General features: G+C 42.6%; 1 protein-coding gene across 1 annotated transcript in view; it reads left to right on the top strand.

The window, feature by feature from the left end:
* ADARB1 (adenosine deaminase RNA specific B1) overlaps positions 1-24,650 on the top strand; it is an 80,605-nt gene that overhangs the window by 5,899 nt on the left and 50,056 nt on the right. The window contains exon 2 of the mRNA XM_060231479.1: positions 20,875-20,940. Within this exon, the coding sequence (XP_060087462.1) occupies positions 20,913-20,940 (28 nt within the window). The 5' untranslated portion in view covers positions 20,875-20,912. The remainder of the gene's footprint in view (positions 1-20,874; positions 20,941-24,650) is intronic.

Genomic DNA, 24,650 nt, shown 5'->3' with positions numbered 1-24,650 from the left:
GAGGGGACATTTGTAGCTTTATTTGCTATAGAAAAGTACAAATATAGCCACAGACCTTAATTGGAAGGCAAGAATCACAAACAAATGTCTATATTTTTGTAAAGATTCCTGCACTTGCTAATGAAAGAAAAGAAGGCAACATGTTTCATTTTGCAAATTCAGTTTTATAAAAACAGCAGTTTATCAGATTACTGAGTATTGCCAAGTGTAAGTATTGAAGTGTTTAGGAAAGAAGGCAGCTTGTTATTAGGGGAACAGGAAGAGAAGTTGTGTTAAAAGTTTTATCTATAGCAGTGCTATTTTTGTAAAAACAAAGTGGTAATATTCAAATATAACATGCTGATTTCCACCAATCCCCTGCTCTCTCTGTGGATTCCCCACTAGACAGTTTCTAGACTCTTACTTTCTCTGTTTGAGTGTGGAAGGCTGATGCATGAGGATCAAGACTTGGGAAGACCCTGAAAAAGGAGATGGTACTCAGTATCAGCGAGTGCAGCTGCAGACATGTAACAAGCTGATAAACTGATTAGCGTCCACAGATTTTTATGAGCATCCATGGTGGATTTATTTAAAATCAGTGAAAAGAAAGGCTAGTTTAAAACCAACATTTCCCATTTAATATTTGGATTTGATACTTTTTAAATAAGTGCATGCAGTTTGGTTGCTGTCACCATAGAACACTGAATAGGGCCTTTTGTAGACCCTCAGAGATAATACTGTTAGTTTCTTAGATATTTAATGCTTTTACTATTTATTAAAGTTACCTGTGTTGCTTGTTTTTAGACAACTGAACACTCAATGACCTTGCATCCATGACAAGTTCTTGTAGACAGGTGATGCTTGAAAGCAGTACTGGAAAACTGCTGCCCCTTTGCGGGCTCCTTGTCTTTGGTCACATGAGTCTCCCCCCCCCCCACAAGTAAATAATCTCAATCAGAAGCAAGGACTGACAATAGTCACTGGGTGTTCTCATTGAGATAAAGGATAAACGTTCATGTTCTTTGACTGGTAGAACAGGCAGAATCGTAAACACTGGCAGTGAGACTACTGTGATGACTGCAGGTCATGTAGTTGGTGGAGTAAAAGGTCGTCCAGATGGATCCGTGGTTGACACCTGGGGAGACTTGCTGTTCCCTGCCCCCTACATTAAACTATTATATAAGCCTATGAACTGCTGTGCTGTGTCTGATCACTGAAGAAGTCCTTCTCTCATTTCTGTATTTACAAAGAAAAGCAGACTTTCATAAGTGTTGTCTTTAATTTGTCCTGTTTTGTTTACTATGTTTGCATCAAATTTAATTTAAACCAGATTGTTTTTGAAAGAGAAACTTCTCATAGCAGAATTCAAAATATATTTATGTAAAGCTTAAATGCCATATTCTTAATTTTTAAAAATTGTATCCACTCTGAGCCTAAAATAATTTTAAATAGTTCATGATTACTGAATGCTCTCTATGACTGAAAATAATGCAAAATGTCAAGACTTGCTGGTAACATGACTGGCATTGAAATATAAAGGAACAGAAGAAAAATGTGTGGTTAAAAACTTTATTATAACCTTACATATCTATTTTAATCTCTCTGGTTATGGACTAGTTTTAAGTTCTGTCTAATTTATTTCTCTAGCATTTTACTTGGGAAAAACACTTAATGTCCTTTAGACTTCTTTCATTTTTGTAGTATTTGTCTGATTTGGATTACTTCCCATTTTACACAGGACTATCAAAGACCAAAGGCTTAATTGCCAGAGTTCAATGCATTATGTTGCCACAAGAGTGACTCACGTGTATTAACTCATGGTTAGAGATCTAAAATTTCCAGAAGTTTGACTCCTTGGGAGACACTTCTTTTGTTTTCCCCCCACCCTGAAATAGAAATGTTGAGGAAAATTGAAAAAAATATGCAATATTTACCGTCCTATCAAGCTTTAATTTTACTGCTCTAACAACATAAATGCATTATTTATAATTTTCTTAACATATACCATTGCAATATTTGACATATTTATGGAAAAAATTATAAATGTCCTAGGTTTGAGCAAGCAAAATTGGAAGTATACTCAGTAATTGAGAGAAAACTGCAAGCTGGTGCACCCTCTGCTGTCTTTTACTTTCTGGTTAGAGAGAACTAAGTTCTTAGTTTTCCTCTGAGACCTTGGTGCAATCTCTGCCCCACTGCTTTCTGATCTTTTTTCTCCCTCCTGCAAGGTAGGGCAATAACCTAATTTTTACGCAGCCTGTGGTTAAATGCGTTACAGAGATTTGAGGCAGAGGTGAGAAGATCAACCATGTTAGGTCAAAAGGACAAAAGAAGGCTTTCAACTGTTGAGAAGCAATGAAAGGCCTGCATGTTCCCCTCTTGAAGATTTGGTATCCATATGAGTATAGAAATGCATCTTGGATTTATATCCTGCTGTTCACTACCCGAAGGAGTCTCAGAGCAGTTTACAGTTTCCTTTCCCTTCTCCTCCCCACAACAGACACCCTGTGATAGGTGAGGCTGAGAGAGCTCTCCCAGAACTGCTCTTAAGCAGAACAGATTTGAGAGAATTTGTGACTAACCCAAAGTCACATCAGCAGGTGCATGTGGAGGAATGGGAAATCATACCTGGTTCGTCCAGATGAGAGTCTGCTCACTTAACCACTATGCCAAACGGGCTCTTAATTGCTGTGTTAGTCTACAGCATGTCCACCTGCCTTTAAAAAACATTTAACTCCAAAAGAGAAAATATTTAATGTGAGTTTTTTTGGGTACACTGCCGCCCCCTTGTCCAATTTTTCATCAAACCCCAAATTAGTGCAGTAATATATCTAGCAAGGTATAGGCTTGGAGTATGATTTCCAACCACTAGATGAAGAAATAGCATTTCGAAGGGGAGAAGACTTTGCTGTAACTCATAACTTCTCGAAGTTGCCTTTGACTAGTAGAGGTTATGGATGCCCAGCTGTCGGAAGCTACAGCAGTAGTTTATGCGTTTTCCTACTAATTATGGGTTCACTAATTATGGGTCCAGTTAATTCAATATTCTCCTGAAGTGCTTTTTTTCAGGATGTTTCTGATCCTTCTTTCATACAATATGGAGGCCTTCTTGGATAATATCATGATTCACACCTTGTTCCAACAGGATTTGGCCAGAATATCATTCCAAATGAATAAAATAGTGAACCTGGCATTCCCATCTAATGCAGTAGTTAAAAACTTTTAGAAATGTTGCCATTCTGTTTAAAGACAGTGAGAAAGCAAAAAGCAGCACAGCACCTTCCTGTTATCTAATGTTCCAATAGCAGATAAGCTGCCAAAAAAGAGTTATTTTGATTGATGTCTCCATCTTATTGATTAGTAGTTCAGTATGACCTCCCCCTTGGAAGCTGCACAACTCCTGTTATGGGAAGGGAACCTTGCTGACTTTAAATAAAATCTTGATAAGAAAGCTAAATATTCATAATCAGCACATTGTCAAGTGAGTCCTTGTTTTGAATTCAAGTTTTGTTATTATTACTCAGTATGACTGAGCTGATATATAATTTGGTGTAGGATGAGCACTTAAAATGTGTGGGATTCTTATTACTCCATTGTGAAGGATGTTGAGCCTTAATTTACGTCTAATATTGTTCTTATATTCCTATTGGTATATCCCAGGGGTGGTCAACGGTAGCTCTCCAGATGTTTTTGCCTACAACTTCCATCAGCCCCAGCCATTGGCCATGCTGGCTGGGGCTGATGGGAGTTGTAGGCAAAAAACATCTCAAGAACTACTGTTGGCCACCCCTAGTATATCCTATAGACATAAACTGGTTTCATGATGGCAAATCCAAGCACCCTGATTGGGTGGGATTGCACTTCATCAACCTTTGGCCCATTAAACTGTCAATCAAGAGTACTTGTGTGCCATTGGTTGAGTCTGCTGCTGTCTCCCGCCCGAGTGACTGTTGCTACTCAGCAAAGCTGGTTCTGTCAGTGAAAAGCAAACAACCTTAATTCTGGCAGTGACTGGCTTTCCCTACTCTCCCATTGGCTGAGCCTTCTGTTGCACTGATTCACAGAGGAGAGAAAGAAAACCTTCCTTCGATTGGTTGAGGGAAGGAGGAGGAGGGAAACAGCCGGAGAAAAGGCTTCCCTTGACTGAGGATTCCTCTCCTCCTCCTCTGGAAAGGGGGAAAACATGGCGACCTGTGCCAACAGACCAGATACAGAGGAGAGAGATTGAAGTCCCGTGCTTAAAACCAACAGTGTCGTCAGAGAGAGACTGTTAGTCTGAAAGGTATCACTATAGGCTCTGAGGCAGAACTCTTTGGGCCAGTTTAGGACTGGGAAATTACTGGAGATTCTGTGGTGGAGTTGAGAGCCTAGGAGTTAGGGTTTCAGAGCGAGGTCTGCCAGACACAAGTTCTTGCTGTGGAAGCTGACTGGGTAATTTTGGATCACTCACAGACTTCCAGCCTAATACACTTCACAGTGTTGTGAGAGGAGAATGATGTAAGCTGCTATGGTCCTCCCACCCCACTGTGGAGAACGACAGCCTATGTAAAGGCTGCAGGGAGGGGGGGGAGGCGATGGAAAGCTGAAGTCAGAGGGGCAGACACAGGGAAAGAGATAGGGTTGCCAACTCCAGGTTAGGAAATTCCTGGAGATTTAAGGGGTGCAGCCTGGAGAGGGTGGGGGTTTGAAAAGGGGTGGGGTCTCAGACAGGCACAATGCCATTTCTCCCTGGGGAACCACTGTTGCCAGTCTCCAGGTGAGCAAGAGAAAAAGGGTAAAGGAACCCTCCACGAAAACCAGCCTCCACAAAAAATAATGCAAAAGAATTATAAAGGTATCAAAACTGTTTGTTCCAATATAAATATAAGAATCAATACATAAGGGAACCACAAACCCACAGCCAAAGTCACTTGAATGCAAATAAATGTCCGAACTTTAGAAGAGGTGCAGGCAATAGTTCCCATGGTAGAGTCATCCACGGAGCACAAGGCTTCCAGAAGTTCTTACTCCGTACAGCAAGGCACGATGAAATGAATGCGACGTGGCCGTGCTTGATCCGTCGTTTCGCTATAGCTTCTACGAGCTTACAGATGGTCTCATGAAATTTACATGCTGGTGCTAACAAACACTTGTATCAAATATGCTTACAATCGTTACTATCTGGTATGGTCAATTGCTTCAAAGTGCAAACTGCCTGTCTTCAACAAAACTCTACTGGGACATGGGCAGGTGCTCCACTGGGGTATGGTGCTCAGAAGAAGCACTGGTGACATGTTGAAGAGACTCATGTGGTCCTGATCTTTGTTGTCCACTTGAACTCTTTGCTGCCCTTGAACTCAGTCTGTGGGATTCCTTCTCCTGAGAGGTTGTCTGACCCCCTCAGGCCATGTCTTCTAATGCTAAGTTTTTAAAAGTGTATTATTATTGTTATAAATACATAGTCTCTTAAATATCACATGCTATTATTTCGTGTTATTCTCCATGATTTAAGCTGGTACTATACACACATTAAATTAGCTTACTTTAAATATATTTTAGAATTTATCTACTTTTAGGAACCATATCAATCCCACCTTGTTCCATCTACACTGGCGTTCAGTTTGTTTCCAGAGCCAATTCATGGTGTTTCCAGGGACAATTCATGGAGGTTGGTACTGACATTTAAAGAAGAAGAAGAAATTGGATTTATATCCTGCCCTTCACTCGTAGTCACAGAGTGGCTTACAGTCTCCTTTCCCTTCCTGTCATCATAACAGACACCCTGTGAGGTAGGTGAGGCTGAGAGAGCTTTGAGAGAACTGCTCTTGAGAGAACAGCTCTGCTGGGAACTTGTGGTCAACCCAAGGTCACACCAACAAGTACGTGTGGAGGAGTGGGGAAATCAAACCTGATTCCCACAGATTACAGTCCACACAATTAACTGTTACACCAGACTGGCTCTATACAGTTGGGACTAGCATTCCTTAAGCACTGCTTTCTCCCATATTAACCTTCCAGATTACTGTGGTCATCTTCAGAGTCCCTGCTTCAGGTGCCCTTGCCATCTGAGGCTGAATGGATGGTAACCTGAGAAAAGGTGCTTTTGGTCATGGTGCCAGAACTTTGGAGCTTTGTTCCCAGGGAGGTTTTTCTGTCTCCTCTATCGGTATCTTTTGCCAGTGGATGAAGACTTCGTTTTATTTTGTTCGGTGTCCTCTCACTGACTCACAGAAGAGAGTGCCCAATTAGCCCTTCCCCCCTTCCACTGGCCAATCTCTACCTTTTTAAAATTCTCATGTACTTTTTGGAGGATGCACAGATGTTGCAGGCTACTTTTTTGAGGTTTTAATCTCCCTACTTTTTTGTAACTTCTTAAATCTAAAGTTTGCATTAAAAAATACTGTAACCCTGCATGGTTTCCCAATTTTTTCAGTCTGCACAGGAGGACCACCTGTAAGTATTAGACATATTATTAGACAGGTGGTGTTTTGTAACATCAATAAATATCTGAGATAGGCATAATAGGTCAGCACTTTTTGTCCATCATGACTTAGTGCTTTTGTAGACTATGCCACACTATGTTTTGAGCGTTGATAATATAACTTTTTACAGAAAGTGTTTCTGCAACACTTTTCATGTTTCCAGAACAGGTGGACTTGTTTTTGTAACTACAGGTTTTAGGGCTTACTGATTCATTGCTCTTTGATGATACAGGGAAAAATGTTTGGGTGGTAAGGATACCAATTTAAAATCCTTATATAACTTTATCCCAGGCATCTTGGGACTTGGTGTAGGCAGCAGTATAAAAACAGCATTAAAATACATTAAAAACTAAGAAGTCAATGAGAAAAGTTCCAGAATAAAGGCAATCTTAGAAGAGGAGAAATGCCACATGTATATTCAGCATGTTTCAGAGTGTGACTCGGATCTTTTATAGAGATAGCAGTGTGAAGCTGCTGAGGTTGTATTCCAGTGTAACTGATGCAAAAAAACTTGAGCTTCAATAGGAATTAGGAATTGTTACCTCTCTAGACAGATAAGTGTCCCTGAGGGTGTTTATTTACACTATTCACCTTGTTTTGCTAGGCCAAGAGCTTTTGTGAGTCGATCTTGTTTCTTCTGTTGTTTCTTTTTGCTTTAGCGTACACTAATTTCCTTCACTTCTTACCATTTTGGTCTAACTTAGTTAATAACTAAAAGAATCCTTTTACTGTACATTTCTGTGACTTTTCATGAAGGCTGTGTGTATCTGTTGACAGATGCTTAAGATGCCTCAGTTTGTGTTATGGTACACCCAGTTATGTAAAATTGTCAAAAATCTTGAAGCCACAGAAAACTGTCCCCCTCCCCATTTTTTTCAGGAAAAAATGGATATTTTTGGGAAAATAGAAATATGTGCAGCACTCACATGAAACTGCCTTATGCTGAAGCCAGCTATCAAGGTCAGTATTGTCTACTCAGACTGGCATGGGCTCTTCAGGGTCTCAGGCAAAGGTCTCTTACTAATCTGCTGTCTGGGCTTTTGAACTAGAGATGCCAGGTTATCAAACCTAGGACCTTCTGTATGCAAAGCAGTCATTCTACTACTGAGTCACAGCCCCTCACTTTTCTCTGAAACCTAAATCTATCTTGATTCTTCAACAAAATGCATAACTTTTAACTTAGAATATAAAATTCTATTATCTGGCATATGTGTGGCATTTAAAAGTTTTCTACACTCAAGATTGAAAATCTATCCATTCCTAAAGCAAGAGAGTTGCAAATCGCTGCATCCTTTACCATCTTAAACACCTTACACTCATTCCAGAAGAGAAATAATCTATTTCATATGAGTTTTTTTCCAGCAGTCCCACACATTTCTGTTTTATCAGTGGGAAAACTGAAAAAAAAATCCTTTGACATTTTCTTGCTGTACTTTTTGAGTGAGTAAAAACTTGCTGTAAAAGCATTCCACTCATTTCCAAAGGGAAAAAAAAATCAAAGGAAGTTTTTTCCCATTGCATATTCAAATTTCCAAATGTGAAAATTGAATTTATATATTCTGGGTAAGTAAAACCCCTTTTAAAAACCCATTTCACTTATTTCAAAGTAAAAATATTTCACAGTACTTTTCTCAGTGGCCCCTCAAAATTCTCAGTTTTTCATCAGATAAATCCAGGTGGATAGCCATGCTCGTCTGAAGCAATTGTATCTGAGGAAGTGTGCGTGCACACAGAAGCTCGTACCTTAAAACTTGGTTGGTCTTAAAGGTGCCACTGAACTTGGTTTCATCAGATAAATTGGTAAAAACTCTTAGAAGGGATTCTCCTCTGGTTTTTTCCCCCGTGCCTTCACATCTTGGCTGGAGCCTTAAGGAGTAGAACGGGGAGGAAAATTGGGTGCTATGGTAAGCTCTTACACTGGGAATCCTTTGAGAGGCAGTGCTGTGAACAGGTCTTTTGGGTTGGGTTTGGCGAAGGTAGGATCTTTTTTTGTTAGGTTTGGGGCAGGGGGAGACTGCTAATGTATTGGATTCAAGTCAATAATTAGTGGGGGGTTAGGGTTTGATGAGTTGTCTGCAGGACTTTTTTTGTAGCAGGAACTCCTTTGCATATTAGGCCACACACCCCAGTAATGTAGCCAGTCCTCTTGGAGGTTACAGTAAGCCCTGTACTAAGAGCACTGTAAGCTCTTGGAGGATTGGCTACATCAGGAGTGTGTGGCCTAATATGCAAAGACATTCCTACTACAAGAAAATAATGCCCTGGTTGTCTGGATGTCATCCTGGTTCCCTGTTCAGCAGTCACACCAACAAGTTCTAGAATTTGAAAGAGTCTCAAATTGTAGCTTGGAGTTCACATGACTAAATGTTCAGCATGGCAAGGAGAAGGTTTCAGAAATGGTAGCCATGTTAAGTCTTGTTCAGCAGATGGTCTTTAAGGTGGCACTGGACTTCTGTTTTGGGTTTCAGCCTAGCCTTTCCACTGCAATGCTAGATGTCTATGTGCAGAGACATTTCTGCTTCCGTAGGGCATGGGCGGATTTTTTGCGCCACTCGTTGGCTTCCAAAGGGGAGACATTACGCCACCCTTGCAGAGGGAAGAGTGGCCCGACGAGCGAGAGAGAACCCGTTGCCATGGTGATTCCGCCCAGGCTCACGCCATTGGCCTGCTGCTGAGGCGAGGGTGGGAGAGGTGTAGGCTTGCGTGGGACCATGGGATTGGCCAGCCCGTTGCACATGACCGGGCGAGGGGATGGAAGGCCCACACCTGAGAGGCCATCAGTCCCCCCACTCCCTACTGCTGTCAGAGACTCTGTCAATGGCAGGCAGGCAGGGACATGCGCGGACAAGCAGGAAGTGCCAAGTGCAGGAGTTCTCTGTCCTAGACAGCGACTGGAATGTGTGTCTGAGAGTGGTCAGACCAAGTCCAAAAGACACCACCATCACCCGGAGCCCCCCACCCCCCGATGTTGCCCTGCTGCTGCCCCCTGCTATGTGCAAGGAACACCTCTCCTGGGGGCCACAGAACTCAGAGTGCAAGCCACGGGGCATGCATCCACTTCAGCAACCACCCCTCCCAAGTTCCCAGCTCACAGCAGCCCTGGCAGTCAGGTAGGCTGTCAGCCCAGGCAAGCTGAGGGATGGCACCCCCCCTCGTCCAGCCACGCGGGGGGCAGCGTGGTGGCTCATAGCCCATCCCCCCCCCCAAGAACCAAGTCTGCCCACCCTCCCAGGCATTCCCTCGGAGAGGCCACTGATGGCGGGGGGGGGGGGGGGTTGTCCCGGGAACGTGCAGCATATGCCAAGCAGGAGAGACAACAGAGGACACAGCTCAGACTTTATTTTTCCAGAACAGAGTGCAACAGTTTCTTTTCTGCGTGCTGGGCAGTCTCGCCGTGGGCGGGGCTCCATTCCAAGTGGCAGGCAGAAGCAGCTGAGGGAGTGGGGGGATGGTGGAGCAGCACACGTGGAAGCCTCTGTGTTGGAGTCCCACCTGCAAAACAGAGACAGAGATCAAGCGCAACTGCAGGGGCAGCAGCTGAAAGAGCAGGCTGCGTTTCAGCCAGGCGCTTTCTTAAAGGGACAGTCTCTGACCCACCTCACCACATTGGGGCAGCTGCCACCCCCCCCCCCGTGCCCTTCCGGGGGTTGGGAATGCGTCAGAGGGCGGACCAAGGGAAGAGGGCAGGCAGCAGCACAGGGGAGCGGGCTCAGCAAATGCCCCCTGCCAGAGCCACCTGCCTGGTTCCCATGCCAGGGATGTTCGCGCACCAAGCAGCCAAGAGCGAGGGGAGGATAGCGGGGGTGCACAGTGAAACTTACCCAACCATGGGCAACAGTCCTCGCTTGCATGCAGAGCCTCCGCGAGCCCAGAACCTGTGGAGGCCTGGAACAAGAGCAGTTAGCCCCAGGGGAGAGACCTTGCTCTCCCCCTCACAAGTCAAAGATACTGTCAAAGCAACCGCAAGATGGAAAAACCCATCACCAGCGTGCCTGCCTGTCCCTCACTCTAAGTCCGTATGGCCGGGGGCTCGCTGGCAGAGCACCCCACCATTCGCTTCTCTCCCTAACAACTGAGTTGTGTGAGGCCAGAGCGGAAATATTTCTAGGAGGGGGGAGACCGCGATTGGGTGCTTGGGAGAGGGCTCGTCAGCCCAAGGCAGAAGGGGATTGGTGAGGCAATCATGCTGCTCCCTAAGGGGTTTGCGAACTTCCACAGCGACGGAGGCGACCTTTGTTTTTTGTTTCAACGAGTGCCTATGGGGCACACCGCTGTTTTTGCAGACGTAAAGTTGTGCCTCTCGGGGGGGGGGGGGGCATGTCATGCGCCAAACTGCTCAGGAAGTCGCCTAAGCCTGGCTGTACCCCCAACTCCACCCCCTCCTCCTCCTGAATGCTGCACTCTGCCTCACTTCTGCCCATGCTCGGGCGCAGCCCTCAGGCACCGCTGCCCTTGGGCAGAGCGGCACTCGGGCGGCCGCCTGCCCACGGAACTCCCCTCCGCTGTGGTGGCACCGGTCCTACATCGGCGCAAACCCTTCCTGCGCCCACGTAGCGGCTCATCTGCTCCCAAAAGACTTTCTGCCCCCCACCGCTCTGGATTGTGCTCTAAGTCACTTGTTCACTCTACTACATTCTGAAGTAGTATAGCCTATATGCACGTACTACTTCACATCTCAGAACTAAGCCGTGGACTTTGTAGGGGGAGGAAACAAACACAGCTCTGAATACTGATTGCACAGAGATAAATTGATTCTTTCTGAGGTTGGGCCTAGATCTTGCACCATGGTAACTAAGGTTGACCCTGTTTCCCTTGTATCCTAGTTTGAGATCTTGAGTGCAGATTCCTTGCATTAGAAGAACCGTTCCTTGCTTGTCCAGTAGGATCCACTGGTAGATTTATGGACCTGTGCTCCCTAACCAGTACCCCTCATGTTAATGACATGTCATTAACTCAAATTAATATTTTTATTTTTAAAAAATTAACATTGGCAAATTAATTCTTTCAGGATGGGGTGTTTGCTGCTTAGATTCTGCAAGTATTATATCTTTTTCTGTGTTGCATAAACTCTATAGGTATTTAAACAAGGAACTATTAAAAAGGTAAAGGTAGTCTCCTGTGCAAGCAACAGTCGTTTCTGACTCTGGGGTGATGACACATCATGACGTTTTCACGGCAGACTTTTTATGGGGTGGTTTGCCATTGCCTTCCCCAGTCATCTACAATTTCCCCCCAGCAAGCTGGGTACTCATTTGACCAACCTCAGAACAATGGAAGACTGAGTCAACCTTGAACTGGCTGCCTGAACCCAGCTTCCGCTGGGATCGAACTACATTCTCAAGTACTTTGTTTTGCAGCAGCAGCCAGCTTTCACCCTTTTTTAATTTTCAAGTTTTATTCTCAAAGAATCTCAGTAGTTTCCACTGCTTATCTATCGTGCTTATGCCCCTATCTGCAGTTTGCCGTATTTTATTCCACACCTTGGATTCTTGCCTAGCTAAGCAACATTTCTGTTTTTAGCAATATCTTTCGGAGCCAAATTGTGGGCAAAACTTGATGAAATGCCAGCATATGCTTGTGTTTATGCAGGAATCTTCCCCAGTCACACAGAAGGTGATGGTGGGTTGGTTTCCAATTTTAACAACGAAATGAGGTATGGATAATATGCGCAACTCTCTCAGTGCACAGAGCTTCCCTTCTTGCAATTCTTCTGCCAGCTTTTCCCCAAACCAAGCCTATTCCAGGATCATAGTTTTGTTGAGGAAGAAAGGACTGGAAGGCAGACTGTGGGAATGTAAGCTGTCTCTAAGGAGAAGCTTCTCTGCTATCACCAAAGCATCCCTTTTGCTGTTGATCATAATCTTCCCCATTCACCTACTTTCTGTGCAATCGAGGCTAATTTGGCCCAGTAATAACCTGCATTGCTGACTTGGGGAGTGTGAAGTTTTAGTTCAAGTCTGAAATACTGAAATTAATCCATTCCTTGTGCTGTTGCAGAGCGGCTGTCTGCTAGTTGCAGTAAGGTATTTTTTGATGCGCACATTAGTCTTCTTTCTTGTGGTTTCTATGCTGAAGTCTTTCCTGCATCAGAATGACTGAGCAACAGAATACTGTGCACCAGGGCTTGACAAATCCCAGACACCAGATAGCCCTGGCACCTAAGGATTTCAATGTAGAACATGGCATTTTTATCAGTGGTTTTATTATGATGATAGCCAGGGTTACTGCTGTACGTCAATACTTCCATCATATCTTGAACAGAATTCTGAGCCACTGTGAATGTTTAGTAGTACTGTTCTGTAGTGGCAAATAATTAGGAAATATGGTAATTAAAATACAAACTTTTGCAGCATGAAAAATGAATCTGGTGTCTAATTTTTTGGGCTAACTTCCACAGTGAAAGAAAAATTGTCAGGACCTGCTATAATTCTCCCCCCCCCTCCTGTTAGCAAGGGAAGCCACCTCAGAGAATGATGTGCCCAGTGTGGTGTTGTAGTTATATCAACATAGGACTGGGGTTTGAGAGACCCAGGTTCAGATCCCTGCTCTGCCGTGGAAACATGCTGGTTTACTTCAAGCCAGTCACACCCTCTGAGCCTGACCTACCTCACAGGGCAGTTTTGAAGGTAAAATGGAGGAGAGCAATGTAAGCCCATTTTAGGTTCCCATTAGGGAAAAGGTAGGGTGTAAATGAAGTCTAAAAAATACACCATGTACACAAAAACATAAGAAAAGCCATGTTGGATCAGGCCAGTGGCCCATCCAGTCCAACATCCTGTGTTCACACAGCGGCTAAAAACCAGATGCCTTTTGGAGGACCACCTGTTGGGTCAGAACTTCAGAAGCCTTCCCACTGTTCCCCTCCCCCCCAAGCACCAAGAATACAGAGCATCACTGCCCCAGACATACTGTTCCATATATACCTTGTGGCTATTAGCCACTGATGGACCTCCACTCCATATGTTTATTTAATCCCCTATTGAAACTGTCTGTGCTTGTAGCTGCCCCCACTTCCTGTGGCAGAGAATTCCATGTGCTAATTACTCTTTGGGTGAAGAAATACTTCCTTTCTTCTGTTCTAAACCTACTAGTAATTAATTTCATTGAGTGCACACGAGTTTTTGTATTGTGAGAAAGGGAGAAAAGTACTTCTTTCTCTACCTTCTCAATCCCATGTATAGTTTTGTAAAGCTCTATCGTGTCACCCTTCAATCATCATTTCTCCAAGCTAAAGAACCCGAACCTCTTTAACCTTTCTTCATAGGGAAAGTGCTCTATCCCTTTAATCATTTTAGTTGCCCTTTTCTGCACTTTTCCCAGTGCTATATCTTTTTTGAGGTGCGGTGACCAGAACTGTACACAGTATTCCAAATGAGGCCACACCATCGATTTATACAAGGACATTATGATACCGGCTGATTTGTTTTCAATTCCCTCCCTAATAATCCCCATCATAGTATTTGCCTTTTTTATTGCTGTTGTACACTGAGTGTTTTCAGTGAGTTATCAACCATGACTGCAGGATCTTTTTCCTGGTCGGCCTCCACCAGTTCGGACTCAATGAATGTGCATTTATAGTTAGAATTTTTGGCTCCAATGTGTATCAATTTACACTTCCCCAAATTGAACCTCATTTGCTATGTTGTTGTTGTTATTTATTGGATTTGTTAATTGCTGACACAAGTTGGATTAAAAATTGATGCCTACTTGCCCAGCCTCGACAGATCCCTTTGAAGTTACCTCACAATGCATCCTGATTTTCACTGTACTGAACAAGTTAGTGTTATCTACAAACTTAGGCACTTCATTGCTTACTCCCAACCTCAAATCATTAATGAACAAGTTAAAAAGCACCAGACCTAGTTCTGAGCCCTGTGGTACTCTGCTGCTTACCACTTTACCTACTTATTGTCTGTTTCCTGATAATTAATCAGTTTTGAATCCACAGGAGGACTTGTTCTGTTATCTCATGACTACTGTTTACTTAGGAATAGGGGTAGGCACAAATTAGAAAAATGGAGGTTGTAGAGGTTCATGCTTGGGTGGGGAGTGGTTCATGAATGAACCCTGAAGAGCAAACTTCCACAAACTTTAAATGCTGTTGGAGCCCACCACACTCACCAGAGTGAGCTCTGAAGGCATTTAAATGCATTGTGCCCACTTCCAGGTTAGGCTGCCCGACCAGAAGTAAATCCTGAAGGCATTTGAATGCCTTTGAAGCCCACTTCCAGATTGAGCTGCCCAACCGGATGTGAGCCCTGAAGGCATTTGAATGCCTTCAGAGCCCACCTGCAGGTTGGCCTGGCCCAGCTGAGCTCTGAGAGTTAGCTCCAAAGGCCTTTGGAGTTTTCTCTTGGAGTTCAGTTGAGTTGGATGGCCTGCCTTGACTGAGCTCTCAAAGCCAGTTCTGAAGGCTTTTATAGGCCTTTGGTGTCCACTTTTGGGTGGGGCATGCCTATATAAGGGCATATAGGGCCTATAAAAGCCTTCAAAGGTCACTCTGAGAGCTCAGTCGAGTCAGGCCACCTGACTGGAATGAGATACAAGAGTGAGCTCCATTGGTTCTGGCCAGACCCAGGGGTGAGCTCCAAAGGGATTTAAATATCTTCAAGGCTCACTTCCATTTGGGCAGTCTGACCCTGATGATGTTTAAATGCCTTCAGAATTCACTCAGGTGGAGGTGGTGGGCTCTGATGGCATTTAAATACCTTCAGAGTTCACTTCTGAACCTGCCCATGATCCTGAACTTCCATGAGGAAGTTTGTGGGTGGTTCAGGGACAAACTGGTCTCCCAAACCCCTGGTTTGTGCTTCGCAAACTGGCGTGATTCATGCTGAACTGTAGTTTGTAAGTTGGTTCATGTCCAACCCTACTTAATAGCCTTTGATGAGGAACTTTATCAGAAGCTTTCTGGAAGTCTAGGTAAATAATATCTATTGGTTCATCCTTGTCCACATGTTTGTTCATCCCCTCAAAGAGCTGTAACAGGCTATGAACATATGGACATATGAAGCTGCCTTATACTGAATCAGTCCCCCGGTCCATCAATGTCAGTATTGTCTGCTCAGACTGGCAGCGGCTCTCCAGGGTTTCAAGCTGAGGGTTTTCACATCTATTTGCCTGGACCCTTTTTAGTTGGAGATGCCGGGAATTGAACCTGGGACCTTCTGCTTCCCAAGCAGATGCTGTACCACTGAGGCTAGTGAGCCAAGATCTTCCCCTACAGAATCTATGCTGGTTCTTTCTCAATAGCTCTTGTTCATCAGTGTGCCTACTAATTCTGCCTTCAGTAATGAATTCCACTGACCTACCCAGGATCAGCATTCAACTGACCAGCCTGTTATTTCTTGGATCTCCTCTGGAAGCATCTTTAAAAATGGGGGTTATATTAGCTACTTTCCAGTCCTCAGGAATGGAGGCAGATTTTAGTGATAGATTGCATATTTATGTCAGGAGATCCACAAGTTCCCATTCGAGTACTTCCAGAATTCTTGGATGTATTCTTCTGGGCCCTAGGATTTGTCAGTTTTTAATTTGTCCATCAGTTTTCTTTTGAAAATGATGTCATATGTACCTCATTACTTTTAAGAATGATTGCAGTGTGTGGTATATTTTGAATTTAATTCTTCTGTTTGATGGATGGACTTTAAACTTGGAAAGCTCAGAGTCCTGTCAAGTTACTAGAATATTAATATGCATGTGTTTTTAGCTGTTTGAAATCAACTGAAGTATTAAGTGAAGCCAAGATTTACTGCTACATAGATGAGGCACTGCTTTGTGTGTGGGGAGGGGCACGCTATAGGATTTGCACTTGCATCAGGCACAGTTTGGAAACTATGAGTGCTTTGAATCTTTGGCTGTGCCAAGCAGGACATATGGCTCTAACCCTACCCAATTTCTGTTCTTCTGCAGCCATTTCTGTCAGGATTGCCAGCTGCCTGGTATGTTTGGCACGTTACCAGTATTTTCTTTGGGAACAGATTTGTCCCATATTTGACCCTCATCTCCCTTATAGAATGTTGCAGTGAGCCTGGTATAGGGAATGGCCAAGTAAGGATGAAACAGACTGCTGAGAGATTCTGGTTGCTAGGGAGATTACTGGTGGGGAGGTGAGAGTGACAGGAAAGGGTGGGAGGGCTGGTGGAAAGGAGAAGGTTGCTGATGAGAGGAAATCCCTTGCAAAGGGACTGGGAAGAGATAAAGCACACAACTGCATTCTGAAAGTGGACTGCGTAAGCCAGGAACTGATTGATAGGTTGTGTAAATCGAGAGAGAAGTTGAAAGATGGAGCTGTTTGGAAGGCAGTAGTGTGTAAGCAGCTGATGAAATTAAAAAACAAAACAAAACTAGCAGGCAGAAGGAAAAAAAGTGCTCATGTATCTACTCCATAAGCGTTGGAGTGTGATAAATCCAGCCCACTGAGCTGGGAACAGTCACCGTAGCATAGAAGCCTTCATGTTGGCACTTTCTAGAGGTACCAGCAGGAATCAAGTTCCCTGTTAGTTCTACCAGTGAGCCACATTTCCTCCTCTTCCACTCTTGTAGCTTGGCTTGCCCCATCTGCCTTGTTCATTCTCTCTCAAATAAATACCTAGTATTGCTGACACGATGCCTGTCCTCACTACCCTCACAGTCCATAGTTTTCCTTCTGTCTTGTCCTCTGTTTTCATCCTTTCCCCTTTGTAAATGAGAGCCTTGCTGAAGCTAAGCAGGTTTGATTTTGGAACCTTGCTGCTACCACAGCAGTTTTATCCTGCATTGGAGCTCGACATTTGTAAGGCGAGAGTTGGGCCTCAACTTCCCCATATGGGCTGTTGTCATAGCTGATGTAGCATTTTGGTTGAGGATTCTATGTCATCTGGTGTAATCATACATTTCCCCCAGGTGATTGGCAGCTAACGTTGTCTCCAAGGTTGCTTATATACGGTAGCTTGGTAACATCCCTGTCATAGCGGGACATCCTTTCCTCAGGTGTGACAAAACATTGGACTTATCATCCAGGTTCTTTGTACTTGAGGTAAAGGAGGACATCCTGAACCCCACTCTATGAAGGGAGATGTGGGAGAGTCCACTACATAATTGTTAATAAAGTGATAGTCTAACTATCGTTATTTTACATATGATACAGCATTGAAGTTAGCCAGTTGTGAACGCCTTAAGTTTTTTTAAAGCATACTAGTAGGCAAGAGAGATGCTCTCTCTTTTTTCTTTGCCACAACTGTTTGGAGTCATGGGGGATTCTGCTTTATATAAGCAATTCAGATATTTTCAGCAATTGTATAAAGAAGAGTCATTATAGAACAGAAATTGTTCTTGGCATGGGAATGCAACTATGTTCCTTTGTTCACCTGGATGTACTTGTGATACTCTCTAAATAGAAAAGGGAGTTCTGAGTTGTCAAGTACTAGACCAGTGTCAAAAGTGTTAAGATAAATGGTAGATTAACCAACTAAAATCACTGGGGGTCCTGTATTTATGAACAGTAATTTTTTTTTTTAAATCAAGAATCCACCCAAACAGAGATTAAAATATAATCACATCGTAAAGAAGAAATAAATAATAATAATAATAATTAAAACACTAAATAACAGTAAGGTAAAAAAAGCTTTGAATTCCCAAGAGATTTCTAGGGTGGTTAGGAAAGCAAATAAAAAAAGATTTACTGTATAAAATATAAATTGTATTGTTGAACTGGAGGTAGAGCTTAAGAGTAGAAATTAATATTAATCATTTCAATATAAATGGATGGTAGGATTATTGTTTTCAGATGGGAAAAATTCTACGAAGGGCAGCAACAAAACATGATCCTTTGAGCAATCAATAACAGTTATCTGTTGAAAAAAAAGCTGCTGAAATTTTTGTAATATTAAATCTCATTTAGTTGGCTGTTGAGTGACTGGCTAAAGGGCAAATGACTACAAAATCTGTAGATTGCCCTAATGAAATAAAAAATTCTTATGTTTTCCAGTACTACTTCATGAAGAAAGATCTTGGCACTATGTGTTAAAATTAATTTAAGTTGAAATACTCAGTTTTCAGGCTTTCATGTAGTTTTGTCTTCGAGTTGTAAAGCTTGTTTTCATGTGAGTGTTACATTTTTTTTTTTTTATGTTCTGCACCGGGATACTGCACAGCATTTCTTCTGTGCCAAGATCTGAGAATTTGCAAAATTCTTGTCCTTGCTTTATAATTAGACTGCTTAGTAGCAGGGTGGCTATGTAGAACAAGCGTCTGTATTTTCAGCCATTAAAAAAGCAAGGTATTCGAAGTGGCAAAATATATGCGGGTTATTATACTTGCTAATGATGCTCAAAGATGTATCCAATAGCACAGTGTTTATTTTTAAACTATGTCATATAGACTGTCCACGGGAGAACTATATACAAATACATGAAAATTCCTTCTGCTCCAAAGATAGGTGAAATAGTTGTTGGCGGATGAAAATAAGTTTTGCAAATCATTCTATTTATAAATTGTCATTAATCTTCTAGAATGTACTGTTTGTCTTTGACTGGTTTATATGCCTTGCATATTATTAGCAAGCCAAATCAATATGCTGTCATTTATACTCTAGGACAGCGGTGGCCAACGGTAGCTCTCCAGATGTTTTTTGTCTACAACTCCCATCAGCCCCAGCCATTGGCCGTGCTGGCTGGGGCTGATGGGAGTTGCAGGCAAAAAAAGCTACCGCTGGCCACTCCTGCTCTAGGACAGTATTTTTAATATCCATTTAGGGTTGCCTAAGCAAGCTGTGACTCTTACTTAGCTATGAATAAGAAGCATGAAACAATTACATTGGAATGTGAGATAGGATGACTTCATATGTAAACAGCAGTTGCTCTCTTAATCAATAAGCAACTATGTAGCCCACACATACAAATCTAAGTGCATTGTACATCAACAGCAGTTATCCCAGCCTAATCAAAACAGACTATAAGTCAGGAAAGACAATATGTTCTGTTGCACCAACTTCTGACAGTGCATAGTCACAAGCTGTCAAGTTACACGGAACTCCAGAGGCAGAATAGAAAAAGAATGTAGTCCTGAGAGACAGAAGAATGCTAAGGTCTATTAATGTAAATATTTTTAGCCAAATGTCTGAAGCAGGTGTAGGAAGCCCCCAATATGCCATATAGTTTTGCTTTGTATGCAGGGCACATTCAGTGCCCACGCAACTGAGGTGCTGGCAGCACTGCTAGGGATGGTGCCATGGGAGAAGGTGATGGGCATGGCTTGCATTGCAACTTTTTTTTTTACCTCCTTGATGCATGCATCTGTAAGCCAAGTCCAAACAACACCCCTGAGGTGCAAGCGGCACTGTTGAAGAAGAAGAAGAAGAATTGCAGATTTATACCCCGCCCTTCTCTCTGAATCAGAGACTCAGAGCGGCTTACAATCTCCTGTATCTTCTCCCCCCACAACAGACACCCTGTGAGGTGGGTGGGCCTCTGCCAGAGCTATGGCTAACCCAAGGCCATTCCAGCAGGTGCAAGTGGAGGAGTGGGGAATCAAACCCGGTTCTCCCAGATAAGAGTCCACACACTTAACCACTACACCAAACTGGCTCTCCTGTTGGGGCTTGGCTTACTCGGCTTCCAGCCAGACACAGCCCTGGCCTTTCCTCCCCAACTCCCAACATTTGTTTGCTGGCACACTAACTATTTTCACAGGTCCAGTGCGTTTGATGCTTGAATAAAAAAGATATGCTACTCCTGTGTTATAGATGCCTGCACCCTGATTTTAGTGTTACTATGCTGGTTCTATTCCATAGCCCCCTAGGAGAAATTTGAGCCCTTGAGCTGGTTTAAGTCCCTGTTGGGAGAAAAGGCAATGCTGGAAAAGTGTATGGTAAAACAGAAATGTGTGCAATTTTTTCAATAAATGATGTATGTAGCTTTGTCTATCACACTTTGGATGGAAAGCATTAATTTCAAGTTATGCCAATAATAAAACTTGATTTGTGTGTGTGTGTCTTATATGGTGTTAAAACGGAGCATTCTCAGATAAAGGTCATTATGTTACATATGGGGGGTGTATGTGTGTTGGGGTATGTATCACATAAATAATTATTTGAAAAGGCTCCCTTTCAGTCTAGCAGGTCCAGGAATTCAGAGGCTATAGGGTGATGTTGGCAACACATTTGTTTGACAACAAGCATGGAACCAAGGAGCTCTGATGTAATACAGCAGTTAGTGTTGCATCAAAGGAACCTTGGCTCAAATCCCACCTCACTGTGAAGTCCAACTTGCAGAGTATGACCCAGTTCTCCGTGTAGCGTAGGATCCTGCCCAGGAGTACTGTGGGGGTGACCAGGGGAAATATTGTTCCTTGAAAGAAGTGTTTAATTTGAGTTAAATCTGTTGCATTTGAAAGCATGTTTGGGACATTTTAACGTTTGTAGAGTTAAGACTGCCATATTTTTTCTTTCTTTCAGAACTTTTATACCTGTCAAGAAGGCTGAACTATTTCACAATGGACATAGACGATGAAGAAAACATGAGTAAGATGTGTACATTATGTGGTACTAAAACATTGTGGTTTCTGCAGCGTATTTCTGCTGCGGCAGTTTATTCCTTTCTAGTTTGTTATTTTTATTTATTTATTTTGCTTTTCAAGCCTGAATTAAAATGAGAGGTTTCCTGCTTCTTTTCTATGCAATGAAGGAATCTGGTACCTTGTAATGTGAGGATTTATTTTAACAAATCATAGAAAGGGGAGCACTGCCAGGTAAAGGTTGCTTAAACATCACTGAGAGTAACAGGATTTAAATGCTCCTATATACTGTATGAAGGTCCTGTTAGTTTCAGTGTTTAGTGTTGGCTAGATTTCTCTGAATTGTACCCATAGCTTTACATTTTACAAATTACTCCACTTTGCTGTCCCAGTGCTGCTACTTTCTTTGTCCATTCCTTCCAAGGTCAATTTAGTCTGAGGGTAGTTGAAGGCAACCCATTCTTCTACAGCTTTGTCGTCTGGTTGCTTTCCTGATGTCTAATAAAATCGATCTACATGATTTGTAGTCTGATAAAAATCTGCAAATCTAGTTCATCACCAGCAGTGGTTGCCTGAGTGTGTCCCTTTTAACTGTTCTTTCTTTTCTTCATGCTTTATGGGGCAGCAGAAGTAGTAAAGCGATGTCGATAAATTTGCCATGATGTCAGCTCAGTGGTCCAATGTCAAGACCATGGTCCTGATTCACTCTGGTGGTTAGAAACATTCCCCTTTTCAGTTCAGAGCTAACATTTCAGGAAATAACAGTAGAGCCATGAAACAAAAATTGAACAAAAGCTCGGATTTGTGAGAGCATTTTAATGGCACAGAAGAGGGACTACAAATCCCCAGTTGTTGTATTAGCTGCCCTGAGACACTGTCATCACCAGCATGCTGGTCAACAAAAACTTTATAACTGAAAGTGGTTAAAAGCATTGATTTTGAGTTTCAGGCTGGGATGAGAAACTACTAAGCTGGCTGAAACACTGTTGAAAAGTAGTCTCAGCTTCCCCATCTGGAGCTGAAGCAACAGTTCTTGTTGTATTTTGAGTTTGCATTGCATGTTGAATGTGGGCAGCATGAATGCATCAGCCTCTCAGTGCCCACAAGCAAAATCCATAAAGTTGTAGATTTTCCAGGCTGTATGACCATGGCCTTGGCCTTGTAGAACCTGACGTTTCGCCAGCAGCTGTGACTGGCATCCTCATAGGTGTAACACAGAAGGCTGGTAATTCGGGGGTGGGGGGTGGGTGGGATGGAAATATATGTAATACTTTTCTATCAAACCCAAGCTTATTTTTCTGCTTTAAAACTATGAAATGCATCATTTATACCACAGTTATTATTTTCCTCTCGGCTTGGCTTCGCGAACGAAGATTTAAGAAGGGTGCAATAGTCCACGTTTGCTGCAGGCTCGCTGGTGGCTGACAAGACCAATGTTATTATTTAAGATTGTACTAGATGACATGTTTATGGAATTTAAAAGTATAAACATGCATTTAAAAATATAAAACATAGCTATATGTTTTCAGTAAACAGAATCTTATCTTTAAAAGCATTTCATTCCTTCTGATATAAAAAAAATATTTCAGAGGTTTCTTTCCCCAGTATTCTCCTAAATTTCCTTAAAAAAATCCTTAAGGGGGGGAATGCATACATTTCCTGGAATTTTTTTTATCCCCCCCCCCCCCCCACGTCTTCATATGCCTGCTCTAGAACATATCATGTGTCTTTGCATCTTGACCTTTGAGTAAAAAAACCCACTGTCTTGCCACAGAACTGCTCCCTACCTTTGTTTTGTTCTGACTACTACTGAAATGGAGGACATGTTTACATGTGCTGGCAAGATTACTTGGTATAAAATTTGTGGAAGTACTCTGTTTTGATCTAAAGGGAAACAATTTCCATATGATTTTAAACTTTGCCTGTAGTTACCTAACAGTACCCTGGCAGACCTTGGATTTCTGGCAGCTTTTGTTTCAAATGCTCTGTTATCATTTATTTCGTGAGAGGTTGGCTTCTAAAACAGAGAAGAAAACATTTGTAGGCACCAGTTTGAATTGGGGCTACTATCTTGGAAATCAGACCATGTAACAGGTTGACAAACTCACTTCCACCAAATATGTGGGACAAAAAAACCCAGAATCAGAAGAGCCCAGTAATTTTTTTTCCCTGTTCATGACATCAATGCAATTTCCTGGCCTATTGCATGAGTCTTAGACAGTTCTATTGTGCCTCCTTTTTTTCTCCTTTTGACAGTACAAGGAGAGCAAAAAAAACACTACAAACAAATGGCTGTGCATTTGGTTCACCTTGAAAGAGCCAACTCCTTAAAGAAAACTTATGTGGAGATGTTGGGTTGGGGTGCTGATGTATGGGTTTTCATGAGACACCAAAAGCATTTCTTGTTCCCTGTAAATGGCTCAAGTTATGGTATCCTGAATGTTTTAATTCTATAATATTTTCATAGGCTGGTCCTGAAATGTGAAAATAATTATGATTCTGCTTAATATGCATTACAGAAGAACAGGTCTTACTGGGAGGGAGGACTCATTGTAGTGCATATACTTTCATGAGGAATCTGTAGAGCACTTGTAGGTGATATTATTAAAATTGCTATTAAATGTTGCTATTACATGAGGACAGGACTCTGAGATACGTTCCATAACTGCTTGTTTGTCCTTTTTATTTTTAAAGTAAGTTATAAAGTTGTTGATTCTATTTATATGGATCCCACCGTAAGGTAGAAGAGAGGGTGAGATAAAAATGCACATGTGGATTTTCATGCATTTATCCTGCTCCCTCAGTTATATCTGGCTTAATCCCTTTGTACGGAATGCACCTTCACAGACTAAGGGTTGAGATCTTTCACCTCATTGCTGCATGTAGTTGTATCTAAATCCCTGTGAGGTTTAACTAGTTCTAACTGATGGCAGTTTTGTTTAATAGAACCTTGATACTATGAATGAGGTGAAATCCAAATGTACATGTAACATTCAGTGCATATTTTTGTCTTCTTTATGGTGTCTCTGTTTAATTCAAAGCAATGCTATGGCATTGTTTTTATGGTAATTTACTATTTGAGTGTTAAAATACCTGATGTATAGAAATGTAACATTTCCAGAGTGATTTTCTTCTTTCAGTTTTTAAATAAAATGGTCGTAACTTGGGCATTGACATAGGACAGGAAGACCCAGAGGAGCAAGAAGGCCTGTTCGGCCTGGCCTGGTCTTTCCTTTTGTAAAGAGCCACATGAATGTTTCTGTGCATTCATCTTTAATTTTATTAAATAAATTTCAATAGCTATGATAACATTGCTGCAGTGGTTAGAGGAATACCAATTCCCCACTAGGTTTGTTCCGGCGTTAGAGTTCTTTTCCCCTGACGCCTCCGTCTGATTTTGCACTAGCTGCCGTGGGCTGTGACTTGCTGTGCCTCTTTCCTGCAGCAAGCAGAAACCAGTTTTCAGAGGATCTTGCTTGCTGTGGGAAAGAGGCGCGGCGAGTCACAGCTCCGTGGCAGCTTGTGCAAATCGAACAGAGGCGTCAGGGGAAAAAGAACTCAAACGCCAGAACAAACCTGGTGGGGAATTGGTTAAAGGGTATTTCTTTGCTCCATGAAAGTGTGTTAGCCAACAGGTGTACTCAAAAGCCATGCCAACATCTGTTGAATTGGTCTCATATCTGTTCTGTGAGAGCAGGGATCAGGTTTTTTCCTAGA

Source organism: Heteronotia binoei, chromosome 1, assembly GCF_032191835.1.
Source record: "Heteronotia binoei isolate CCM8104 ecotype False Entrance Well chromosome 1, APGP_CSIRO_Hbin_v1, whole genome shotgun sequence".
In the NCBI taxonomy this organism is placed as follows: Eukaryota; Metazoa; Chordata; class Lepidosauria; order Squamata; family Gekkonidae; genus Heteronotia; species Heteronotia binoei.
Note: the sequence above shows the minus strand (reverse complement) of the source record. Positions and strands in the feature narration are given on the sequence as shown.